The sequence below is a fragment of the Acomys russatus genome, chromosome 29 (genome assembly GCF_903995435.1).
Source record: "Acomys russatus chromosome 29, mAcoRus1.1, whole genome shotgun sequence".
Classification (NCBI taxonomy): Eukaryota; Metazoa; Chordata; class Mammalia; order Rodentia; family Muridae; genus Acomys; species Acomys russatus.
In genome coordinates this window covers 31459683-31483699 of record NC_067165.1, presented here as the reverse complement: position 1 = coordinate 31483699, position 24017 = coordinate 31459683, and the positions used below count along the sequence as shown (strand labels likewise).

Sequence of the window (24017 nt, the reverse complement as noted above, 5' to 3'; positions counted from 1 at the left end):
TACACCCTCCTCCACCTAGTCTGCCAATCCCTCTCAAAAGATCGCTGACATTTTATTTCAACCTGAGGCCGTTCTCCTTGGGCAGTTCCTGCTTGGAGCTCACCTTAAGGACTTCAGTTGCTGCTAGGCCAGGACCTCAAAGGTTGAACACACAACTAACAATGTCCTTCCCCAGGCTTTGAGAATGATACCCACTTGGCCCAAGTGGTGATGAACAGCTGACTTCAGAGAGGCCATCTCTGGTCACCCATTGGCCCAGGAGCCACTTGCTTCGAGCAGCATAGCTCAAGGTCCTATGGAGGGCCAGGGAGCCGTCTGTGTGAAGTTGGGGGAGGGGCTCAGTGCTTCCTGTGTCCTTTGAGCCAGCTTCTGTCGGGCTAGGACGTTGATTGAGTTCTAGCGGTTCTCTGGGCTGCACTCCCATCTGTCAGATACCTAGGGCTGGACACAGATCTGTTTCTAGTCCTCTGACATAGGACTTGCCCCTCTGTCCTGGGCTCTCTTCCGGGCCCTCCTTCTCCTCCTCCTCCTCCTCTCTTTCCCCAGGGCAGGATCTGGGGAACAGCTCTGAGCATCCAAGCTGAGCAAATATGTCCACCTCACAGGAAGCAGGGAGGGCACAGCTATTTTTATCCCAGTTTGAAGGATTTTCACAGCTGTTTCTCTTGTGTGCACAAGCTGATCAGCAGCCGGGGCTCCTGGAGGGGCAGGCATCACTGTTGGCACAATAGACAAGGAGGCACCCGGATCTTAACCAAATCCTTCCTGGCCATACAGGAGCCCTTCTGTCATCCTGGGTCCACTTAGAGCAGCTAAGTGTTGCCTTCCCTTGGTTTCTATTTGTAGGAGTCAGAGGAAGGCTTACGCAGGCTCATGAAAAGTCAACAGTGCTTAGCTAAGGGGGGAGGGGCATGAGGGGGTCGTGTGTACTTGCCTTATTCACACACGTATTGGAATAATACGTTATACACTAAACTGGGCAGTGGTGGTGGTGGTGGTGGCGGTGGGGCATGCCTTTAGTCTCAGCATTCAAGAGGCAGAGGCAGAGAGAGATCTCTGTGAGATTGAAGCCAGCATGGTCTACAGAGTGAGTTCTAGGACAGCCAAGGCTAATCTTGTCTTGAAAACCTAAACCAAAACCAAACCAAAACAAAAATGTTGGCCCTGTGCTGTCCTGTAACTTCTTCACATGCACGAGGCCCTGAATTCCCTCTCCACAGGGGAAGAAAGTCAGCCTGTGAGTTAGTTAGTCACATGAAGGAGACACAGGGTGAGGCACGTGCTCGGGAGCCAGGCAGTCCTAGTGGCCTGACCGCTATGCCAGCTCTCACAAGGCAGAGAAAGGAGGTCTAAACCAGCCAGAGTCACAAGCCCTGGGTTCAGCGAGAGGCTCTGCCTCCATAGACAAAGCGCAGGACTCTCGGGGGGGAAGATGCTCTGCTTTTTGTTGCCACCGCACAGGTGGAGGCCGGAAGTTGATTTCTTTCCTTCTACCAAGTGGACCCTGGGGAATCCAACTCGGGTTGTCAGCCTAGAAGGACACCTTTGTTGTTTTGTTTTGTTTTGTTTTGTTTTTTCGAGACAAGGTTTCCCTGGGTAGCCTTGGCTGTCCTAGACTTGCTTTGTAAACCAGGCTGGCCTCAAACTCACAGGGATCCGCCTGCCTCTACCTCCCGAGTGCTGGCATTAAAGGTGTGCGCCACCACCGCCTGGCTCAAAAACAGTATTTTATAGCGGTGGGTATCTACATCGATCCCGTGTTAGAGGCCAGAGTTCTGAGACCCAGGAGTTAAAGCACTCAAGGTGACAAAACCAGGATCTGAACCTGGGCCCGACCAGCTCCAGTGCTCTGGCCTTCTCTGGGAAAGGCTGGCCTCTCTGATAGAAGCCATTTGCCTGTCCCTCTCTTATCAGCTGGCCGCTTAACACCACCTGTGCAATCACAGGTTGGGGTCCTTCCCTCCGCTCCTGCTCCTTAATCTACGGTGGTTGGCATGTGGCCTTGGGCCCTGAAGAAGCTGGTGTTCTGCCACGTGTTGTGGGAGGGTGGAGGGCTGGTCCTGGTCCCCCCCTCCCCGCCCCCTCCTTCTGCACTATATTAGAGCCCCAGTCCCATCTCTCCTTCTTATCACCCTGAACCTCACCATGCTCCGGTTGCTGAGCTCCCTCCTGCTTGTGGCCCTTGGTAAGCCCCCAGCTTGTGCCCTATGTCTCCTCTGGGAGCCCTTGAAATAAGACCCGCACTCCTTGACCTCTGGGTGGCACCCTGTACCTGCTTCTACAGGAGAGGGTCTCAGCTTCAATTGGGGCATGGCTGTAAGGGGATTCAGCTTGGTTCTGGGCCAGGAGTTGAGGCAGATGGATGACAAGTTGTGGATGAGCCAGGTCAGAAAGAAGACTGGGAGCCTAAAGAGTAAAAAGATTCCTTTAGGGAACTATGGACAGCCTCCTGGTTTAGGATCTGGGCTCTGTGATTCCATAGCTTGACCTACACAGTCCTCGGAGCCTCTCTTGTAAGACCATATGGTGACAGATGGCATTTGCTGAGTGTATACTATATATCAGGCAGTTTCTTTTTCTTATATGACCTCAGGGGTAACTCAGCCCAATGTGGAGTCAGTGGGGAAGCTGAGCTTTAGAGTAAAATGCCTCATCCTGAGGAAGAGGCCAAGTTGCTTTTTCTCCTTCTTCTTCTTCTTCTTCTTCTTCTTCTTCTTCTTCTTCTTCTTCTTCTCCTTCTTCTTCTTCTTCTTCTCCTTCTTCTTCTTTTGTTTTGTTTTTTTGAGACAGGGTTTCTCTGTGTAGCCTTAGCTGTCCTGGACTCACTTTGTAGACCAGGCTGGCCTCGAACTCACAGCTGTCTGCCTACCTCTGCCTCCCAAGTGCTGGGATTAAAGGCATGCATCCCCACCGCCCAGCCAAGTTACATTTTGTACCCAGGCAGCCTGCCTTACTCAGACCTCCACTCACAGCTGTCACCTTTAAAAAAAGTCTCATGTTATAGCTCAGCCTGCCTTGTCTTGAATTCCTGGCATTCCTAAGGCCTCCGTCTCTCAAGTACAGGGATTACAGGCATGAGCTAGCATTGCCACTTTTAGCCGTCACTCTTTATTTTATTTTTTTGTTACATTTATTTATTTGTTGTGGCATGTGTGTATGTTATGAAGCTCATGTGGAAACCAAGGGAAAACTTTCAGGAGTCAGTTCTCTCTTTTGGGGTCCCAGGGATCAAACTTAGGTCATTAGCCTCAGTGTACTTAGTACATTTACTAAGCTCTCTTGCCAGCTCCGTTTTGGTTTTGGGGAAAAGATGTCTCTCTGTTAGCCCAGGCTGACCTCAGACCTGTGGCTGATCCTCTGGGTTCAGACTCCCAGAACTGGGATCACAGCCATTACACCCAGCATTTTAGTTCTAGAGTCCGAGAGCTCCCTGGGTACCAGGCACAGTTCTGAGTCTTCAGTCCCTGAGCTAAAGGATCCTGTCCTCCACTGACTCTGATGTAGTTTGTCTGCTTGTTTATTTATTTATTATTTATTTATTTATTTTCGAGACAGGGTTTCTTTGTATAGCTCTGGCTGTCCTGGAACTCGCTCTGTAGACCAGGCTGGCCTCAAACTCACAGAGATCTGCCTCCCTCTATCTCCCAAATGCTGAGATTAAAGGCGTTGTGCCACCACCGCCCAGCCTCTGATATCGTTTAAATGCATAAATGCTACGAAAGTATTGATAGAGGAAAGGGGCCGAGGTCACAAAATCTGTTCCTTTTCTTTTTTTCTTTTTTTTTTTTTTTTTTTATTTTTCACATAGTGGAGAGCACTAACTTATTTATTTTATTTATTTATTTATTCATTTTGGTTTTTCGAGAAAGGGTCTCTCTGTGTAGCCTTGGCTGTCCTGGACTCACTTTGTGGACCAGGCTGGCCTCGAACACACAGCGATCCGCCTGCCTCTGCCTCCCGAGTGCTGGGATTAAAGACGTGCACCACTATGCCCGGCCTGTTCCTTTTCTTTTCCTGCTCCCCCCATCCTCTTCCTCCTCTTCCTCTTGCTCTCCCTGATCCCCCTCCTCCTTTTGCTTTTTTTAGACAGGGCCTCTCTCTCTACATAGCCCTGGCTGGCTTGGAATTCACAATTGGGCTTGCCTCTGCCTCCAACTGCTGGCATGCCCCATCATGTTGAACCACTCACCCCTTTCCTTTTGAGGACACTCTAGCTGACTGGCTTCTCTATCTTCCCTCTAGCCTCAGGCTGTGGTCAGCCTTCCTTCAACCCCTCCAGCCGTGTTGTCAACGGTGAGGATGCCGTTCCCTACAGCTGGCCCTGGCAGGTAAGAGCAGCTTGCCCTCAGTTCCACTGTGGGCTCTGGACCCCAGGGTCTGATGACAGGGCAGCCCGCCTTCACCCCACCATTTTCTCTCCACTCCTCACTTTGACTTCAAAAGAGCCAGAACCACGGGACAGAGGCATTTCTTGGAGGTTGTAACTGCTCCCTCTGTGATCTTGGCTGGGACAGCTGCTATTTGAAAGTGGAATCTAGGGAAAGGGTGATGTTTAAGGGGTTGGCTCAGTAACAGTGGAATTTCGGGGGCTGTGTTTAGAGGGGAGATTTTGTTCCTAAGATCCATGAGTTCTATGTAGGGGTCAAAGGCCTGAGAGCTGTAAAAAGGGTTAGGAATTTCATAGAGGTCTATGAAGAGAGCTCAGAGGGCTAGATTCCCTGTCTAACAAGAGTCTCAAGCCACTTGTGGCTACTTAAGTTTAACATGAAGTAAGGCACGCACAGTGGTTATGTCCCTGTAATTCTAGCATTCAGTACGGGCAGAAGGATCAGGAGTTCCAAGCTAGCCCCCAGCTACATGGCAAGTGTGAGGCCAGCCTGGGTTACATGAGACCTTGTCTCAAATACAAAACCAGGGCCTGGAGAGAGCTCAGTGGTGAGGCATGCTTCCTGATCTTCCAGAGGACCCGAGTTCAATTCCCAGTCAGGCAGTTTACAAGTGCCCATAACAGCATCTCTAGAGGACCCAATGCCTCGAACTCACAGCGATCCACCTGCCTCTGCCTCCTGAGTGCTGGGATTAAAGGCGTGCGCCACCACTGCCCGGCCCGGCTGTATTCTTCCTTTCTTTTTCTTTTTTTTCTTTCTTTTTTTCTTTTTTGAGACTATCTCACATAACCTTAGCTAGTCTCCAACCACTGGTCCTTCTGCCTACGTCCCTGCTGCTGGAACCACAGGTACAGACCACCACACCCAGCTGTAGAAGGGACTTTTGCAAGTCAGGATGTATGAGGAAGAGGAGACAGACGACTCAGTGTGAGGCATGTTTTCAACAGACCCAAGAAGCCGTGAAAGAGCTAAGGGTCAAGAGAATGGGAGGCCTGAGCCCTCAGGAAACTCAAGGTGTGTGGATGCCCCAGAAGGCAGAGAATCCCAGAGACAGCGTGTGATGAGGAGGCTTTGCCAAAGCAAAATGTGATTCTGATGGAAAAGTGACAGAGTCCTGTGAGGAGTCACATAGGTGGTGAACAGCATTATTTCAGAGGGTACCATTTTCCCTCTGTGTGACTAGCACCTTCTACAGTTTGTACAGTACACTGGGGGCCACTCAAGCTCTTTTTTTCTCGGCTACCAGGTCTCCCTTCAGTATGAAAAGGAGGGGAGCTTCCACCACACCTGTGGCGGCACCCTCATTGCCCCTGACTGGGTTCTGACTGCAGGCCACTGCATCTCGTGAGTTCTACGCCCTGTGCTTGTCCCTGCCCCAACCACTGCCCCTCCATGTGTCCCAGGCAGCTGAGACAATAGGAGAGGAGTGAGGTTGGCTGCAGGCTCAAACTGACCTCCTATGCTCTACAGGAAATCCCGCACCTACCAGGTGGTACTGGGTGAGTATGAGCGCGGTGTGGAGGAAGGCCCAGAGCAGGTGATCCCCATCAACACTGAAGACCTCTTTGTGCACCCCAAGTGGAACTCCCTATGTGTGAGCTGTGGGTGAGTGAAGTCCCAGGTGTGGAGGTGGGGGGCTCTATCCTGTAAGACACTGAGCAACCTGAGAGCTCACTCCCCTCCCCCCCAGCCCCCCACCCCCGAGACAATGGCCTGAGCCCAGGTGGCACACACTGTGGGTAGCTGCAATGACAGTAACAGAAGACCGGTGGGTTAAGACTCTAGTCCATCTTGGCCAGAGTCCCAGAATGAGCAGAGACCTATATCAGACCCCAGTGAAATGACTTGAGTGGCAGTGAGGTGGTCAAAATGGAGAGCAGTGGTACTTACAGTGTGGTACCCAGGGTGGCAACAGCAGCATCCTCCAGGGACCTGTCAGAAATGTGACTTCTCAGACAGCAGCCTAGACCACTGCACTGGGAAGCAGTTGGGTAGGAGGGTGACTGTGTCCCTGAACCTTCCAGGTGACATAGTTGGATTATGGGGACCACAAATGACAAAAGTCATCAGGGCTAAAGTGGCAGTGAGGCTTCCGAGAGAGCTGTTCTACTTTAAGAATGGATTTGGAGGAGCTGGAGAGATGGCTCAGAGGTTAAGAGCACTTGCTGTTCTTCCCAAGGTTCTTAGTTCAATTCCCATCAACGACCTGGTGGCTTACAACCAACTATGATGAGACCTAGTGCCTTCTTCTGGCCTGCAGGCAGAATCCTGTATATATAAATTAATCAATTATTAATTAATAGATTTTTTTTCTTAAAAAAGAAGAAGAATGGATTTGGAAACCTTTAATCTCAGCACTAGGAAAGCAAGCAGTTGGATCTTTATGAGTTATGGGCCATACCAGCCAACATAGGCTATCCAGGGCTACATAGTGAGATTCTGTCTCAAAAACAAAGCAAAACAAATGACTTAGCTCAGTGACACAGCTGTCTTAGCATGTATAAAGCCCCAAGTGGAAGGCCCAGCACCACAAAATCAATCAATCAATCAATGGATTTGGAGTCGAAGGAGCAGTTGGTGCCCAGAGCTGAAAATCCCTGGAGCAAAGGAAGTGGACTGGGTTTCATATGATTTCCCCTTTCTCCCAGCAATGACATCGCCCTGGTCAAGCTGTCAAGAAGTGCCCAGCTGGGAGACAAGGTCCAGCTTGCCTGCCTCCCTCCTGCTGGCGAAATCCTACCCAATGGAGCACCCTGCTACATCAGTGGTTGGGGCCGTCTCTCCAGTAAGTGCTGACCACAGAGACAGTGTCTGGGGCAAGTGGGAAGGAAGGTCACAGCAGAAACCATCTTTGTACTGCCCCTGAATCCCTCTCCAGCTTCCACCTTCCCCCCCTTTACCCTCCCAAACACAAATTTTAGGGTATCCACTGTGTGCCCACCCAGTGCCACAGAGTACAGAGCAAGCAAGAGCTCATAGTTCCCACTAGGCTAATGGAGCCTTGAAGGCTCCCACCCTCCACCTCCCAAGTGTCCCAGGCAATGTTCTCTGTCTCCCCAGCCAATGGGCCTCTCCCAGACAAGCTGCAGCAGGCCCTGCTGCCTGTGGTGGACCATGCACACTGCTCCAAATGGGATTGGTGGGGCTTCTCTGTGAAGAAGACCATGGTGTGCGCTGGTGGTGATATCCAGTCAGGCTGCAACGTGAGTCAGCTCACATTTGGCAGGGGGGGGGGGGATGGGGGATGGGGGGAGGAGGCATGCGCATAGGGCCTTGAGGCGGACAGACCTAGTTGGTTTGCCTCATGCAGTCTCCAGGCCATGTCGAGTGAAGAGAAACACAGCTTAGTTCAGAGGTGGCATCAAGAGCTGGATTCTAGCCTACCTCCCACCTGGCTTGACAGTCCCAGTCCCCCCCCCCCCCCCCAGTCCCTCTATGCTCCTTTTTTGTCACTGTTGTTTCAGACAGGGTCTCATAATGTAGTCTTGACTGGCTTGAGATCACCATGTAGACCAGGCTGGCCTTGAACTCGGAGCAGTTGCCTGCCTCTGCCTCCCAAGTGCTGACTAAGGGTGTGACTTGGCCACTCACTCTTTTGAGACTCTTGTATATCACAAGCCAGGCCTGAAACTTACTATGTAGCCAAGAATGACCTTGAATATCCGGCCCTCCTGTCTCCAGGCATCACCACCACATCCAGTCGATGCAGCGGTCAGAGCAGAACCCACTCTGTTGTGGGTTTGTGCATGCTAAGCAAACACTCTACCAGCTGAGCTACATTGCCAGCCCACACCAGTCGTGGCTGCGAAGTGATAATTAAACATTCAGAATGCCCTCGTTGTATATAAGCACATGCTTCTCATCCCAGGATCCCTGAAATCCTAGCACTCTGGAAGCTGAGACAGGAGGATTGCAAGTTGAAGATCAGCCTGGATGATGCAGTGGGGCTCAAACAGTTAAAACCAAACAAAACCTCAGAACATTTAATGTGGTACAGAGGTTCCCTGGAGAACCGAATCTGCTGGGTGCTGTGTCGTATACTGTCTCATTAACCCTTACGTGGCTGGTTCTCAACCTCCCTAATACTGCGACCCTTTAATATAACTCTCCATATAGCGGTGACCCCAGCTATAAAATCTTTTCATTGCTACTTCATAACTGTAATTTTGCTGCTGAACTGCAATATAAATATCTGATATACAACCCCCCAAAGGGGTCGTGTGACTCCCCCCGCCCCCAGGTTGAGAACCATTGCCTTACCGTCTTGTAAGCTAGTTTTCCTTGGCAAACTGCTCTCCAGAGAGGTGAGGTAATGCATTTCTTGATGTCACTGAAGTTCAGAGCCCACTCCTTATCCATCAGACACTGCTCAGCCCCCACCTTTCTCACCATTGCAGGGTGACTCCGGAGGACCCCTCAACTGCCCCACTGAGAATGGCACCTGGCAGGTCCACGGTGTGACCAGCTTCGTTTCCTCCTTGGGCTGCAACACCCTGAAGAAGCCCACAGTGTTCACCCGTGTCTCAGCCTTCAATGCCTGGATCGAGGAGGTGAGGCAACAAAGGAGACAGAAGCCTGGAGGGGACTTTCAGGTGGGGAATCTGTAAGCCCCAGGAGGACCTGTGGCTCATCGAGGCCAGGGAGGGACCTTTGGAGACATTTTAGAGAGCTTGGGGATGCTTTGTGTGGCTGTACTTCCAGAACCCAAAAGGTATTGAGAAGTGTGTTCTGACCCAGGTCCTTCCTAGTCAAGGAAGACAGAGGATTATTTCAGACAATGAACCACCTGGTGGTGGGCAGATGAGAAAAAGGACAATAGAGGGGAAAGATAGTGAGAGTCATGTTGTAGGGACTTGGTTGGGGTCAGGGAGGTGCAGAGCAGACCTCATGTGGACACAGGTGGTCCAAGACACTGGCTGTTCTTCCTGAGCCTTAGCTCAGCTGGGTGGTGGTGGAGCACACCTTTAATCTCAGCACTTGGGAGGCAGAGGCAGATAGATCTCTGAGTTCGAGGCCAGCCTGGTCTACAAAGTGAGTTCAGGACAGCCAGGGCTACACAGAGAAACCCTATGGAGGAGGAAGAGGAGGAGGAGAAGGAGGAGGAGGAGGAGGAGGAGGAGGAGGAAGAAGAAGAAGAAGAAGAAGAAGAAGAAGAAGAAGAAGAAGAAGAAGAAGAAGAAGTGAAGTCACTTTTCCAAGAACACACAGTAACCAGTGACAGGGCGAGGTTGTTCCCACTTGAGCCCAGTTCCCTCTAGGCCCAAAGCTTTTACTCTTAACTAAATTGTTCTTCTTTCGTCCAACCTTCTGCTTTTTTAGACCATAGCCAACAACTAGAAGCAAGGCTCGGCTGGCAGTGTCAACCCCAAGTCTCCAAAGAATAAAGAGGTTTCTGAAAGCCCCACATTCACGCTGTCTCCCTTCATTCATGTAACTCGTGCCCTCTGACCAGTTTGTGAAATCTTAGGTCTGAAATGCAGAGGCAAGGCCAGAGCCAGCCCCTTAGATGAGGGTGAGAAAAGAATGAACCTCAGAGAGGAGGGAGCTACTACGGGGTGACCAGCCACGCAAGGACATAGGGCTTTGGAAACAGAAAGTGAGCCGAGCGGTGGTGGTGCACGCCTTTAATCCCAGCACTTGGGAGGCAGAGGCAGGTGGATCTCTGTGAGTTCAAGGCCAGCCTGGTCTACAAAGTGAGTCCAGGACAGCCAAGGCTACACAGAGAAACCCTGTCTCAAAAACAAAAACAAATGGGACAGAGGGGAAGGCATCCTATTGGGACTCTAAATGAGAGACGCATGGGAGAACAGCAAAATAAAAGGATACAGAGGGTCCTAGAAATCTACAAGTAGAACAATATGATAGGCAGATTTGGGCCCAGGGGTCCCGCTCAAACTAAGGCACCAGCCAAGGACAATACAGGAGGTAAACTTTAAACCCCTTCCCAGATCTAGCCAATGGTCAGAATATTCTCCACAGTTGAGTGGAGAGTGTGATATGACTTTCTCACATACTCTGGTGCCTCACATTTGACCATGTCCCCTGGAGGGGGAGACCTGGTGGCACTCAGAGGAAGGACAGCAAGTAGCCAAGAAGAGACTTGATACCCTATGAGAATATATAGGGGGACGTAATCCCCCTCAGGAACAGTCATAGGGGAGGGGAATAATGGGAAAATGGGGGGGGGGGAGGAATGGGAGGATACAAGGGATGGGATAAACATTGAGATGTAACAAGAATAAATTAATTAATAAAAAAAAAAAAAAAAAAAAAAAAAAAAAAAAAAAAAAAAACAAAAACAAAAAAACAGAAAATGAGAACCTTTCAGGAAACCCAGATAATTTGCCACCTTAGTGGCCACACATTAGGGCTGAGAATACGGTCACTGGCAGTAGACAGTTACATAGGAACTGGTGACTTCTCAATGAAGGCATAAAAATATAAAAATTGCTTGCGTGGGGTCCAGAGACATGGCTCAGCGGTTAAGAGTACTGACTGCTCTTCCAAAGGTACTGGGTTCGACACTCTCGCACATAAAATTTTTAAAAAATGGCCAGGTGGTGATGGCACATCCTTTTTTTTTTTTAATATTTATTTTTTTATTATTGTGTGTAGAGTGTTCTTCCTGCATGTACACCTGCAGGCCAGAAGAGGGCATCAAATCACATTATAGATGGTTGTAAACCACCATGTGGCTGCTGGGAATTGAACTCAGGACCTTTGGAAGAGCAAGCAGCGCTCTTAACCACTGAGCCATTTCTCCAGCCCAGATGGCACATTTTTTTTTTTTTAAAGATTTATTTATTATGTTTACAGTGTGCACCTGCACACCAGAAGAGGGCACCGGATCTCATTATAGATGGTTGTGAGCCACTATGTGGTTGCTGGGAATCGAACTCAGGATCTCTGGAAGAGCAGCCAGTGCTCTTAACCTCTGAGCCATCTCTCCAGCTCCAATGGCACATCTTTTAATCCCAACATTTCAGCACTTGGGAGGCAGAGACAGGTGGATCTCTGTATGTTTGAGGCTAGCCTGGTCTACTGAATGAGTTCCAGTGCAGCCAGGGCTACACAGAGAAACCTGTCTCAAAAGACCAACATATATATATATATATATATATATATATATATATATATATATATACACACACACACACACACACACACACACACACACATACACATACACACAAAATCTTGTCTTTTTGATAATCATGGGAAAAAAAGGAAAGGCCAAGCGTTTTCTCTCTGCTGAAGGGCCAGAGTAGGTTGGCTGTGGTCATTCATTCATTCAACAAACAAACACTGATTTCTTGCTCCAGAACAAACCTCAGAGTGACCCTGAGAAGAGATTTGCCTTGTGTCAGGTTCATAGCTGGGCACACACAAAGGTGAGACAGCGCACTTCAGGAGAGCGCAGGCTACCATTAAAGGCGAGCAGCCCATTCACAGGGGTCACACAGATGTCATATCAGATATTGACATCACTGTTCATAACAGTAGCAAAATTACAGTTGTGAGGTAGCCACGAAAGTAATGTCATGGTTGGGGTCATCACACCATGAGGAACTGTATTAAAGGGTCGAAGCGTTAGGAAGGTTGAGAACCACTGATCTACAGTTACAATTTTCTATTTTGAAAAGGCTAAAGGCCGGGCGTGGTGGCGCACGCCTTTAATCCCAGCACTCGGAAGGCAGAGGCAGGTGGATCGCTGTGAGTTCGAGGCCAGCCTGGTCTACAAAGTGAGTCCAGGATGGCCAAGGCTACACAGAGAAACCCTGTCTTGAAAAACCAAAAAAAAAAAAAAAAAAAAAAAAAAAAAAAAAAAAAAGGTAAAAAACACAATCTGAAGAATACCATATAAGCTTGGTAGGTATTTCCTCACTTCAGAATTGGTCGGGGGAGGGACTATTATTATTGCTTCATTTTGTGTGTGTGGTGCTGGGGATGGAGCCTAGTCTCTTGTAAATGCTAGGCAAGCACTCTACCACTGAGTTCATCCTTAGTCCTGCTTTAAACTAGCTACAGGTCTGAGATGGCTCAGTGGTTAAGAGCACCGGCTGTGCTGGGTGTGGTGGCACACACCTTTAATCCCATCACTGGGAAGGCAGAGGCGGTTGTATCACTGTGAATTTGAGGCCAGTCTGGTCTACAAAGCAAGTCTAGGACAGGACAGCCTAGGCTACACAGAAAAACCCTGTCTAAAAAACAAAAACAAAACAAAACAAAGCAAAAAGAGCCCTGGCTGCTCTTCCAGTGGGCCCAGGTTTGATCCCCAATCCCCACCTAGCAGCTCACAACCACCCATTACTCGGATCCCAGGGGACCTGATGTCCTCTTCCAGTCTCCACAGGCACCAGGCATGCATGTGTGCACAGACATACATGCAGGCAAAAGCAGCACCCGTACACACAGAAGATAAAAATAATAAAACAAAAAACGGTAGCTACAGGTCTGGAGAGATGGCCCTGAGGGTAAGCATTTGTGTAAGCCTGAATTCAGATCCCAAGAACCCAGTCACAGCAGAACATGATAGTGCACATGTTTGCGACCCCAGCATGCCTACCTGATGATGAGAGGCCAAGACAGGGGAATCACAAAGATCTCTTGGGACAACTAGCCTGGCAGATGCAGCAATATACAAGAGAGAGCCTGCCTCAAAACAAGGCAGAAGCCGGGCATGCTGGCACCCACCCAGAATCCCAGTACTCATGGCTTAGTTACTTTTCTACTGCTGTGATAAAACACCACAATCAAGGCAACTTAAAAAAGGAAGGTTTGGAGCCGGGCGTGGTGGCGCACGCCTTTAATTCCAGCACTCGGGAGACAGAGGCAGGTGGATCGATGTGAGTTCAAGGCCAGCCTGGTCTACAAAGTGAGTCCAGGACAGCCAAGGCTACATAGAGAAACCCTGTTTCAAAAAAAAAAAAAGGAAGGTTTGGGCTGGAGAGATGTCTGCTCTTCCAAAAGACCCAGGTTCAAGTCCCCGCACCACAGGGCAGCTCACAACTGTCTGTAATCCCAGTTCCAGGGATTCTGACATCCTCACACCAATGCACATGAAATAAAATTAAATGAAAACTCAGACTTTTTTTAAAAGGAGGGTTCTATTTGAGTTTCCAGTTTCAACAGGATAGGGGTCCATCACCATCACGTCAGGGAGGCATGGCAGCAGCCAGAGTGGCTGGAACAACAAGCTGAGAGCTCTCATCTTGAGCTCTAGGCAGGAAGCAGAGAGCAAACTAAGAGCAGAGTGAGGCCTTAAGCTCTCAAAGGCTGCCCTGAGTGATATACTTCCTCCAGCAAAAGACACACACACCTCTGAAGTCTCCCTGAACAACGCCACCAACTGGGGATCACATGTTCAAATGCATCAGACTATGGGGAACGCTTTTCATTCAAACCACAACACAGTCAGTCATGGTAGCACACACTTTTAATCCCAGCACTAGTGAGGCAGAGGCAGGTGGATTGCTGTGAGTTTGAGGCCAGCCTGGTCTAAAAGCGAGTCCAGGACAGCCAAGGCTACACAGAGAAAGCCTGTCTCGAAAAAACCAACCAACAAACAAAAAAACCCCCCAAACCAAAAATCAAACCACAACACAGCTGCAGGTAGATATCTTTGAGTTAAAGGCCAACCTGGTCTACATAGCAAGTTCCAGGGCAGCCTGGGCTACAGAGTGAGACTACTTCAAAAACAAGTAGTTGAGCACAGTGGCGCACGCCTATAATCCCAGTACTCAGTGAGGCAGAGGCAGATGACTCGCTGTGAGTTCAAGGCCAGCCTGGTCAACAAAGTGAGTCCAGGACAGTCAAGGCTACACAGAGAAACCCTGGCTCGGAAAAACAAAAACAAAAGAAGCAAGCAAACAAACAAATAAAAGGTAGCAAGTGAAGACACCTGACACCTGAGGTTGTCCACTGACCTCTCTGTATATGTGTACATGGCATGCACATGCCTGCACCCTAGAGAGAGAGAGAGAGAGAGAGAGAGAGAGAGAGAGAGAGAGAGAGAGAGAGAGAGAGAGAGAGAGAGAGAGAGATACACTTAAGGTAATTTTTGTTTTGTTTTTGGGACAGGGTCTCAGACCCGGCAGTGGTGGTGACGGTGGCGGCGGCGGTGGCGCACGCCTTTAATCCTAACACTCAGGACGCAGAGGCAAGTGGATCACTGTGAGTTAGAGGCCAGCCTGGTCTACAAAGCAAGTCCAGGATAGCCAAGGCGCCACAGAGAAACCCTGTCTCGAACCCCCCCACCTCCCGCAAAAAAAAAAGAAACAGCCTAGTTTTGTCAGAGGTGATGGTATGTCAAATGTTGGACCATTCTGAGTGCCTCTAAGCACTGTCCCTGGAAGAGAGTATATGTTCATGTACACATGCGTACAGAGAGAGAGAGAGGGTGTCTCTCTGTGTAGCCTTGGCTGTCCTGGACTCACTTTGTAGACCAGGCTGGCCTGGAACTCACAGCAATCCACCTGCCTCTGCCTCCCGAGTGCTGAGATTAAAGGCGTGCACCACTATGCCCAGCACAGTACATGTATTTTTTTTTGTTTTGTTTTGGGGTTTTTTTGTTTTTGTTTGTTTATTTGTTTTGTTTTTTCTTTTTTCTTTTTTCTTTTTTTTGGTTTTTTTCGAGACAGGGTTTCTCTGTGTAGCCTTGGCCATCCTGGACTCACTTTGTAGACCAGGCTGGCCTCGAACTCACAGTGATCCGCCTGCCTCTGCCTCCCAAGTGCTGGGATTAAAGGCATGCGCCACCACGCCCGGCTTGTTTTGTTTTTTCAAGACAAGGTTTCTCTGTGTAGCCTTGGCTGTCCTAGACTCACTTTGTAGACCAGGCTGGCCTCAAACTCACAGCGACCCACCTGCCTCTGCCTCCCAAGTGCTGGGATTAAAGGCGGGCGCCACCACACCCGGCCCATGTATTTTTTTATCATGTATACAGTGCTCTGCTTGCATGTACTCCTGCAAGCCAGAAGAGGGTGCAATACCACATTACAGATGGTTATGAGCCACCCTGTGGTTGTGGGAATTGAACTCAGGACCTTTGGAAGAGTAGGCGGCGCTCTTAACCACTGAGCCATCTCTCCAGCCCCCATGTATTTTTTTTTTTTTAAATAGCCCATTCAACTTGTTTACTTGTTGTCACATGTGGCATGTCACTCACTGCCTTGTGGCCTCCCTGTGGCTGCTGGTCTATAATGAACGCCTAACAACAAAGGCATTTTTCCTCCCCCCCCCACCCCCCACGGCCCCGGTTGGGTGTTTAGAGCAGGGCCAACTTTCTGGGGCCACAAACAGTGCTTCCATGGATGTCCTTGGACTTATCTCCAGGTGCACATGTGTGCAAACTCCCTATGCTGGATTCCCAGAACTGGAACTCCCTGGTGGGACAGCACTTGTCAGCTCTGCCAATGACCTAATTCTTCCCCAAGATGACCTGTGTCAACAATATTTCTCAACATTCCTCCGTTTTCCTCTCCCTATCCGCTGCCCCCAGGCCTTGCAAATGGCCCCACATTATTCTTCTAAAGTCATTTCAAGCCTCCCCCATAAAGCTCTTTTTATTTTTATTTATTTATTTATTTTTTGGTTTTTTGAGACAGGGTTTCCCTGTGTAGCCTCGGCTGTCCTAGACTGGCTTTGTAGATCAGGCTGGCCTTGAACTCATAGCGATCCGCCTGCCTCTGCCTCCTGAGTGCTAGGATTAAAGGTGAGTGCCACCACACCCGGCTCTCTTCCAGCTTTTTTTTTTTTTTTTTTTTTTGGTTTTTCGAGACAGGGTTTCTCTGTGTAGCCTTGGCCATCCTGGACTCACTTTGTAGACCAGGCTGGCCTTGAACTCACAGCGATCCGCCTGCCTCTGCCTCCTGAGTGCTGGGATTAAAGGCATGCGCCACCATGCCCGGCTCTCTTCTAGCTCTTTAAGGAAAAAAAAAATCCAAAATCTAATCTGGCAAAGGCCTGAATCAGAAGGTGGCAGAGTCAGGGGCAAGGCAAAGCTGAGGACCCGCTGGGGTGGGGAGGCTGGAGGAAGTTCTGAACCAACCCAAGGTGCCATTAATCAGTTTAATAAGTCAGACGACAGCATCCATAGGTGTTGCCAAAGCTGGCCTTCTCCTGCCCAGAGGATCAGGGGAGAGCCCTTGGATAACACTCTCAAACAACCTCAGAATAAAGGCCAGCAACAGACACCCCTTGGTGCCTCAGGTGGCTGAGCAGTGGCCCCAGGGACCTCCACCCAGCTTCAGAGGAGGCTGCAAACTGCTACGCCCCACTTCTCAGCACACATTGGCAGCAATTGTTGATTTGATCACAATCCTGTCTTCTTGGTCTTCAGTCTACCAGTCTCAACAATTCAAATCTTTTAGGGTCTGTGGCACCCATAGCCTGTTTTTGTTTTGTTTTCTTGCTTTTTGATTTTCTTTTTTAAAAAATATTTGTTTATTATTATGCATACAGTGCTGAAAAGGCCATCAGATCACATTATAGATGGTTGTGAGCCACCATGTGGTTGCTGGGAATTGAACTCATGACCTCTGGAAGAGCAGTCAGTGCTCTTAACCGCTGAGCCATCTCTCCAGCCCATTGCCTTTTGAGCTAGAGAGATAGCTCAGAGGGTAAAAGCACTGGCTGCTCTTCCAAAGGTCCTGAGTTGAATTCTCAGCAAACACATGGTGGCTCACAACCATCTATAATGAGATCTGGTGCCCTCTTCTAGTATGCAGGTGTACATGCAGACACAACACTGTATACATAATAAACAAATCTTTTTTAAAACTTCTTTTCCTCTTAGTGATAGGTCAGTGTTTGCTAATCCACAGCCAAGGGTCATGAACTTCACATTCATTTAAAAATCATCCACATCAGGCTGGAGAGATGGCTCAGTGGGTAAGAGCACTGCCTGTTCTCCCAGAGGTCATGAGTTCAATTCCTAGCAACCACATGTTGGTTCTTAACCATTTATAATGAGATCTGGTGCCCTCTTCTGGCACGCAGGTGAACATGCAGGCAGAACACTAAGTGATAAATAATCTTAATTAAAAAAAAAAAAAAGAAAGAAAAAGAAAAGCAGAGAAAGTTTATTTAATGTGGGCACACCAGGAAAGAGACCAGTGGTCATTCCCCACCAAGTCCATCTCTGGGTCCTGACAGGAGTTTAGAGATAGGAATAACTAAGTGTTTCTTGTCAAGGTGGCCACACCCAGCCTTGTCTCAGCATGGTCTTTCTGCACAGCAGTCTGACAAGCTGCCAGAACCATGTGAAATCTCCCTGTGGCTGGCAGCAGGCTGCAGCCTTTTCCTTCTTCAAGCACGAGGCTCCTGGGGAAACTGTAATTCCTCAGAGATCATTGCTTCATACTCTGCTAGCCAGAGGGAGGGAAGCAGATGTCTCTCTTCAGAAAGTCTTCACCCCTGCCAGGAAGGTTACACAACCGGCATTCACTGTGGTGTGGGGCCTCAAGGGGCGAGGTCACTGGAGTTTGCTTCAGAGGCTTTCACATGCAGGTGCTTGAGAGAAGGTGGGATTCCCATCAACTGTGAATCTGTCAAGTCTTCCTTTGGGGCATAGCTTGCTGGAAGAGGGCTTGTCGAGTCAGCAAGGCTCCAGGTTCAACTCCCGGCACTACCAAAGAAAGGCAAGAAAGAGAAAACCCTTTTTTAATATCAAAGACACAGGCAGTGCTGAGAAACTTTGTTTTCCAAACGTGTCAAAAACTTTGCTGTTTGAAGTCACAGCCTTAGGGTCCAGAACAGCCTCTTCTTGTCAGTGTGTTGGAGCCAGATCCCCGCAGAGAAGCTGCCTAGATTCCCAACCCAGGCGAGAAGTTTCAGAAAGGCTTTTTGAACACAACAGTCTATATTTATCTTAACTGTGTGTCCAAGGAAACAGATTCGTGAGTCTAAATTTTAGCTCCAGTCAGATGCTAACCCCTTTCATGCAGCCAGGTTTGCGGAGGCCCAACCAAAATTGCTTCCTTTCAACTTCTCAATTCCACTAAACCCCAGGAGAACCCCACCTTTTCCCTTGGCAAGACTTGCCACAGTTTGTTTTGTGCTGTTTCCTTTGCTGCGCTAAGTGAGTGACCTTAACTGCAGCAGTGCTAGCCCTAGGAAGGTGGGCCTGGGCTGTGTAAGAAAGCTGATGGGGAAGCTGGGCGTGGTGGCACACGCCTTTAATCCCAGCACTCGGGAGGCAGAGGCTGGTGGATTGCTGTGAGTTCGAGGCCAGCCTGGTCTACAAAGTGAGTCCAGGACAGCCAAGGCTACACAGAGAGACCCTGTCTCGAAAAAAACAAAAAAAAAAAAAAAAAAAAAAAAAAAAAAAGAAAAGAAAGAAAAAAAAGCGATGGAGAGATGGTTCAGAGAGGTTAAGAGCACTTACTGCTCTTCCAAAGGTCATGAGGTCAATTCCCATGTGCCTCACAACCATCCATCTACAATGATGGTGCCCTCTTCTGGCGTGCAGGTGTTACATGTAGGCAGCACACTGTATACATAATAAATAAATCAATCTTTTGTTTTGTTTTGTTTTTTTTGAGACAGGGTTTCTCTGTGTAGCAGACCTGGCTGTCCTGGACTCACTTTGTAAATCAGGCTTGCCTCAAACTCACAGAGATCCACCAGCCTCTGCCTCCTCAGAGCTGGGATTAAAGGTGTAAATCTTTTTTTTTTTTTTTTAAGATGTATTTATTTACTAGATACACAGTGTTTTGCCTGCATGTATACCTGCACACCAGGAGAGGGCACCAGATCTCATTATAGATGGTTGTGAAGCACCGTGTAGTTGCTGGGCATTGAACTCAGGAACTTTGGAACAGCAAGCCAGTGCTTTTAACCTCTGAGCCATCTCTCCAGCCCCCAGATAAATATATCCTTGGTTTTTTTCTGAGACAGGGTTTCTTTATGTAGCCTTGGCTGTCCTGTGCTTGCTTTGTGGACCAGGCTGGCCTCGAACTCACAGCGATACACCTGTCTGGGATTAAAGGCATGCACCACCACAGCCCGGCTAGATAAATAAATCTTAAAACAACAACAACAACAACAAAAAACGTTACTTGCTCTGGCCTAGATGCTCAGCACACACATGGTGTCTCATAGCTGCCTGGAGGCCAGTTCCATGGGATCCACAGCCTGTGGATGTCACGTGATACACTGTGCTAGCACTGATACAGTGGGCCAGGTGTGGGTTAATCCCAGCATTTGGAGGCAGCGACAGCTGGATCTCTGTGAGTTCAAGGCCAGCCTGGTCTACAGAATGAGCTCAGGAGAGCCAGAGCTATTACACAGAGAAACCCTGTCTCGGAAAACCTAAAAGAAAAAGAAAAGATCTCAGGCCAGGCAAGGTGGCACAAACTTTTGTTTCTTTTTGTCGTTTTTGTTTGTTTGTTTTGTTTTTTTGAGACAGGGTTTCTCTGATGCCTGTGATTCCAACACTCAGCGAGGCAGAGGCAGGCAAATCTCTGAATACCAGGCCAGCCTGGTCTACAAAGTGAGTACAGGACAGTCAAGGCTACATGGAGAAACCTTGTCTGGAAAAACAAATAAACAAGCAAAAAACAAACAAACAAAAAACAAAGGAAGAAAGAAAGAAAAAGGAAAGAAATGCCTCAAAAGAGAGGTGGGGGCCCATGCCTTTAATCTGAGCAGTGGGGGAGGCAAAGACACTAGGGAGGCAGGCAGAAGCAGGCTGATCTACAGAGTGAGTTCCAGGAGAGCCAGGGCTACACAGAGAAACCCTGTAGCTGGTCTTTGCTAATTCGCGGTTCTTTTTTCCATCCTTTGTCCACTCCTACCTACCCTCTTCCTTTTCATCTAGCACTAGACAGGAGAGACACAAGGCACCAACGTGGTGCACAGGCATACAAGCAAAACAATCATACATATGAAATCTATAAATTTGTAGATTTACAAATTATAAGTAAATAAAACCAAAAGACCCAAGCAATCAAGAAAGCAAACCAGTGTTGGAAAAGAATGTTCGTGAGCTGCACAAAGAAACACCCAAAGAGGAAGTAACTCAGAAAAACAATTTTTTTTTTCGTAGAGTCTATGCCAGGACCCAAACCAGGTTAGTAAACATTCCGGGGCACTAAATTCTTTTAACTTTTATTCTAAGTGTTCACAGACCTGCCTCCAGGCTGCCTAGCAACCTATGATGTCATCACCTGGCCACCTCTAGGTGTGCCAGGTGCCCAGGATTTAAAGATTTATTTATTTCTGCCTGCATGTGAGATCTGCACGACAGATCTCATTATAGGTAGTTGAGAGCCCCTATGTGGTTGCTGGGAATTGAACTCAGAACCTTTGGAAGAGCAGCACTCTTAACCTCTGAGCCATCTCTCCAGCCCGTGCCCAGGATTTAAATGGAAAAACTCACCTTGTCCTCTCTTTCTCTTGTTCTCTTACCTCCCTCACTCTCTTACCTCTCTTACACTTTCTCTCAGAAGCTCTCCCCCTCCCTTCCTCCCTCCCCCCCACCTCTTGCCTCTCTCTGTCTCTGTCTCTGTCTCTGTCTAGGTCCCCTCTGGTCCACTCAGAACCTAACTCATCTCTCCTATGCATATCTGTTGCTGCATGCATCTCACTTTTTTTTTTTCCCGTTTTTCGAGACAGGGTTTCTCTGCGTAGCCTTGGCCATCCTGGACTCACTTTGTAGACCAGGCTGGCCTCGAACTCACAGCGATCTGCCTGCCTCTGCCTCCCAGGTGCTGGGATTAAAGGCGTGTGCCACCACGCCCGGCTATGCATCTCACTTTTAATCATTACACTAAGGCAGGTGGTGGTGACTGTATCTCAAGCCCATTGGTACGAACACAATCTCATCTGATTGGCAGAAAGAAAAGGCAGAGTGATAGGTTGCTCTGGGTTGTCACATTCTAGGAATGCATCAGAGCTTTTGCACAAACAAAAGTTTGTTTGTTTGTTTTAAGGATTTTATTTGTTTATTATCATGTATACAATGCTGTCTGCACGTTCACCTGCAGGCCAGAAGGGGGCATCAGATCACATTACAGATGGTTGTGAGGCATCTTATGGTTACTGGGAATTGAACTCAGGACCACTGGAGGAGCAGTCAGTGCACTTAACCTCTGATCCATCTCTCCAGCCCCTACAAAAGTTTTACTAGGGGTGGGAAAGGAAAAGGTCTTAATTCCTTTGGATGAAAGTTTTACAAGGTGTATGAAATTTGCGGAGTACTGTCCCTTGGTGGGCTAGCCATCTTTGATTAAAACAAACAAACAACCACTCTCACACCAGTATGCAGCCTTTCCTCCTTGGTTTCTGCTCCAAGCTACTGCCCTGGCTTCCTTGGATGGTGCACCGCAAAGCATAAGCTGAGACAAGCTCTTTTCTCTCCAAGTTGCTTCGGCTCAGTCTTTATGGCAGCAACAGAAAGCTAAGGGACACAGGTTTGCTCAGTAGACCTCGTCAAGGCACATTTGGAGTGACCCCACCCAAGGCGGTACATTCCTTTCTCTTTCTTGAGTGGCGCAGAGGCTCCAGGGTGTGGCTTCAGAGTTTCTGAATTCCTGATCACCTCTCCCCATTACTCCGCCTGGGTAAACTAGCGAAGGAAGACGAAGACCTAATCCTAGGCGAGTGAAGACATTTGGGCTTGAACAGAGCAAGAGAGCATTAAGAAGTGAGACAAGTTAAAACCATAGGCTAGCAGCTGGGCGTGGTGGTGCACACCTTTAATCCCAGCACTCGGAAGGCAGAGGCAGCTGGATCTCTGAGTTCGAGGCCAGTCTGGTCTACAAAGAGAGTCCAGGACAGCCCGGGCTACACAGAGAAACCCTACCTCGAAAAACCAGGAAAAAGAAAGAAAAGAAAACCATAGACTAGCGCAGTTCAGCTAACGGCTAGAGAGACGCTGCAGTTAATCTAGTCTCGCAGTCAACTTCCGCTTCCGGCACACAAACCGGAAGTCCAGCCATGGCGCGCTAAGGTCTCCTGCGGAGGTAGATGTTCCGCTCCTTCCTCCTTGCTCCTGGCATGGACGATTGGAGAGTCCTTGTCTTGGATTTGCGGCTCTCCGCCTAGCGCCGCCTTGACCTACCCGGGGCCGAAAGTCCACTTCCGCTCAGCTTTGGCCGCTCCCTGCCTCACGCCGGTCGTCCTTTGCGGAATTGAACCCTCATACCATCTCCTGTCTTTGAACCTTTGAGCAGGTTTCTCTTTGTGAGCCAATTGCGTGTCCTTTAGTGTGGATGACAGTGTCTGAGGGCAGCCAGGGTACAGCCGAGAGCTGGGCGTGGTGGCGCAGCACTTGAGAGACAGAGGCAGGACTGCCGCAAATTAGCCTGCCTGAGTTACATAGCGAGCTAAGCCGGCCAACGCTGTTTAGAAGGAGCCTGTCATCAAAACAAAACAAGTAAAAAAGTAAAATATAAATCTAGGTTAGCGAGAGGATTGGAAAAGTTAATGTGGACAGTGGGGCTTACATTAAGATCTGAGCCTTAGGTTGAGGAGAGTGTCAAGGTTCGTGGATGAAATCCGCCTAGGGCAATGGAACAGGAAAAAAAAATTTTTTTTAAAAAGCTGCCTGTGGAGGTTTGACCTTGGAAGGGAGGAACTTGGTGTTGGGCAGGTGGTTTCCAGAAACGGGTAGCATTTGTAAGATGGGTCAGCTGTGAAACTGGTCTGACTCTCAGAAGTGACCTTGAAAGCTAGCCTCCTGGTAACTTAAGGCTTATTTCTAGATGTCAGTGCTTTCCTAAGTGGGTTTGGGATCTTCACTCAGAAAGGTTTTGGCAGGAGGGGAAAACCTGAGGAGTATCTCTCTCTTGAATTCTTGTGAAAATAACACATTTTAAATACCATAAAGATGCACAGTGAAAGCCGGGCGTGGTGGCGCACGCCTTTAATCCCAGCACTCGGGAGGTAGAGGCAGGCGGATCACTGTGAGTTCGAGGCCAGCCTGGTCTACAAAGTGAGTCCAGGATGGCCAAGGCTACACAGAGAAACCCTGTCTCAAAAAACCATAAAAAACAAAACAAAACAAAAACAGAAGTAGCCGGGCGTGGTGGCGCACGCCTTTAATCCCAGCACTTGGGAGGCAGAGGCAGGCCGGATCGCTGTGAGTTCAAAGCCAGCCTGGTCTACAAAGTGAGTCCAGGATGGCCAAGGCTACACAGAGAAACCCTGTCTCGAAAAACCAAAAAAAGAGCTGGGCGTGGTGGCGCACGCCTTTAATCCCAGCACTCGGGAGGCAGAGGCAGGCGGATCGCTGTGAGTTCAAGGCCAGCCTGGTCTACAAAGCGAGTCCAGGATAGCCAAGGCTACACAGAGAAACCCTGTCTCAAAAACTAAAAAAAAAAAAAAAAAAAAAAAAAAAAAAAAAAAAAAAGAAAAACCAAAAAAAAAAAAAAAACAAAAACAAAACAAAAACAGAAGTAGAGTTAATTTAATTTAACTTCCAGGTCTGGTTTGTGGAAGTGTTAATTTTCTCAGGTGGTTTCTGTATAAACTGATCTCAGCATTCCATGATATGGTTAAGGAGAAGGGTTGGTTGTTTTGTTTGTTTGTTTTTTCTAGACAGGGTTTCTCCCTGTAGCCTCGGCTGTCCTGGACCCACTTTGTAGACCAGGCTGGCCTTGAACTCACAGCAATCCTCTTGCCTCT

The 24017-nt window shown here is 48.7% G+C and overlaps 1 protein-coding gene across 1 annotated transcript in view; it reads left to right on the top strand.

Moving 5' to 3' along the window:
* The first annotated feature begins 2145 nt into the window (after positions 1-2145).
* Cela3b (chymotrypsin like elastase 3B) overlaps positions 2146-24017 on the top strand; it is a 47171-nt gene continuing 25299 nt past the window's right edge. The window contains 8 exon segments of the mRNA XM_051171080.1: positions 2146-2185; positions 4243-4328; positions 5635-5732; positions 5859-5993; positions 7037-7173; positions 7449-7578; positions 8730-8745; positions 8747-8938. Coding sequence (XP_051027037.1) covers positions 2146-2185; positions 4243-4328; positions 5635-5732; positions 5859-5993; positions 7037-7173; positions 7449-7578; positions 8730-8745; positions 8747-8938 — 834 coding nt within the window.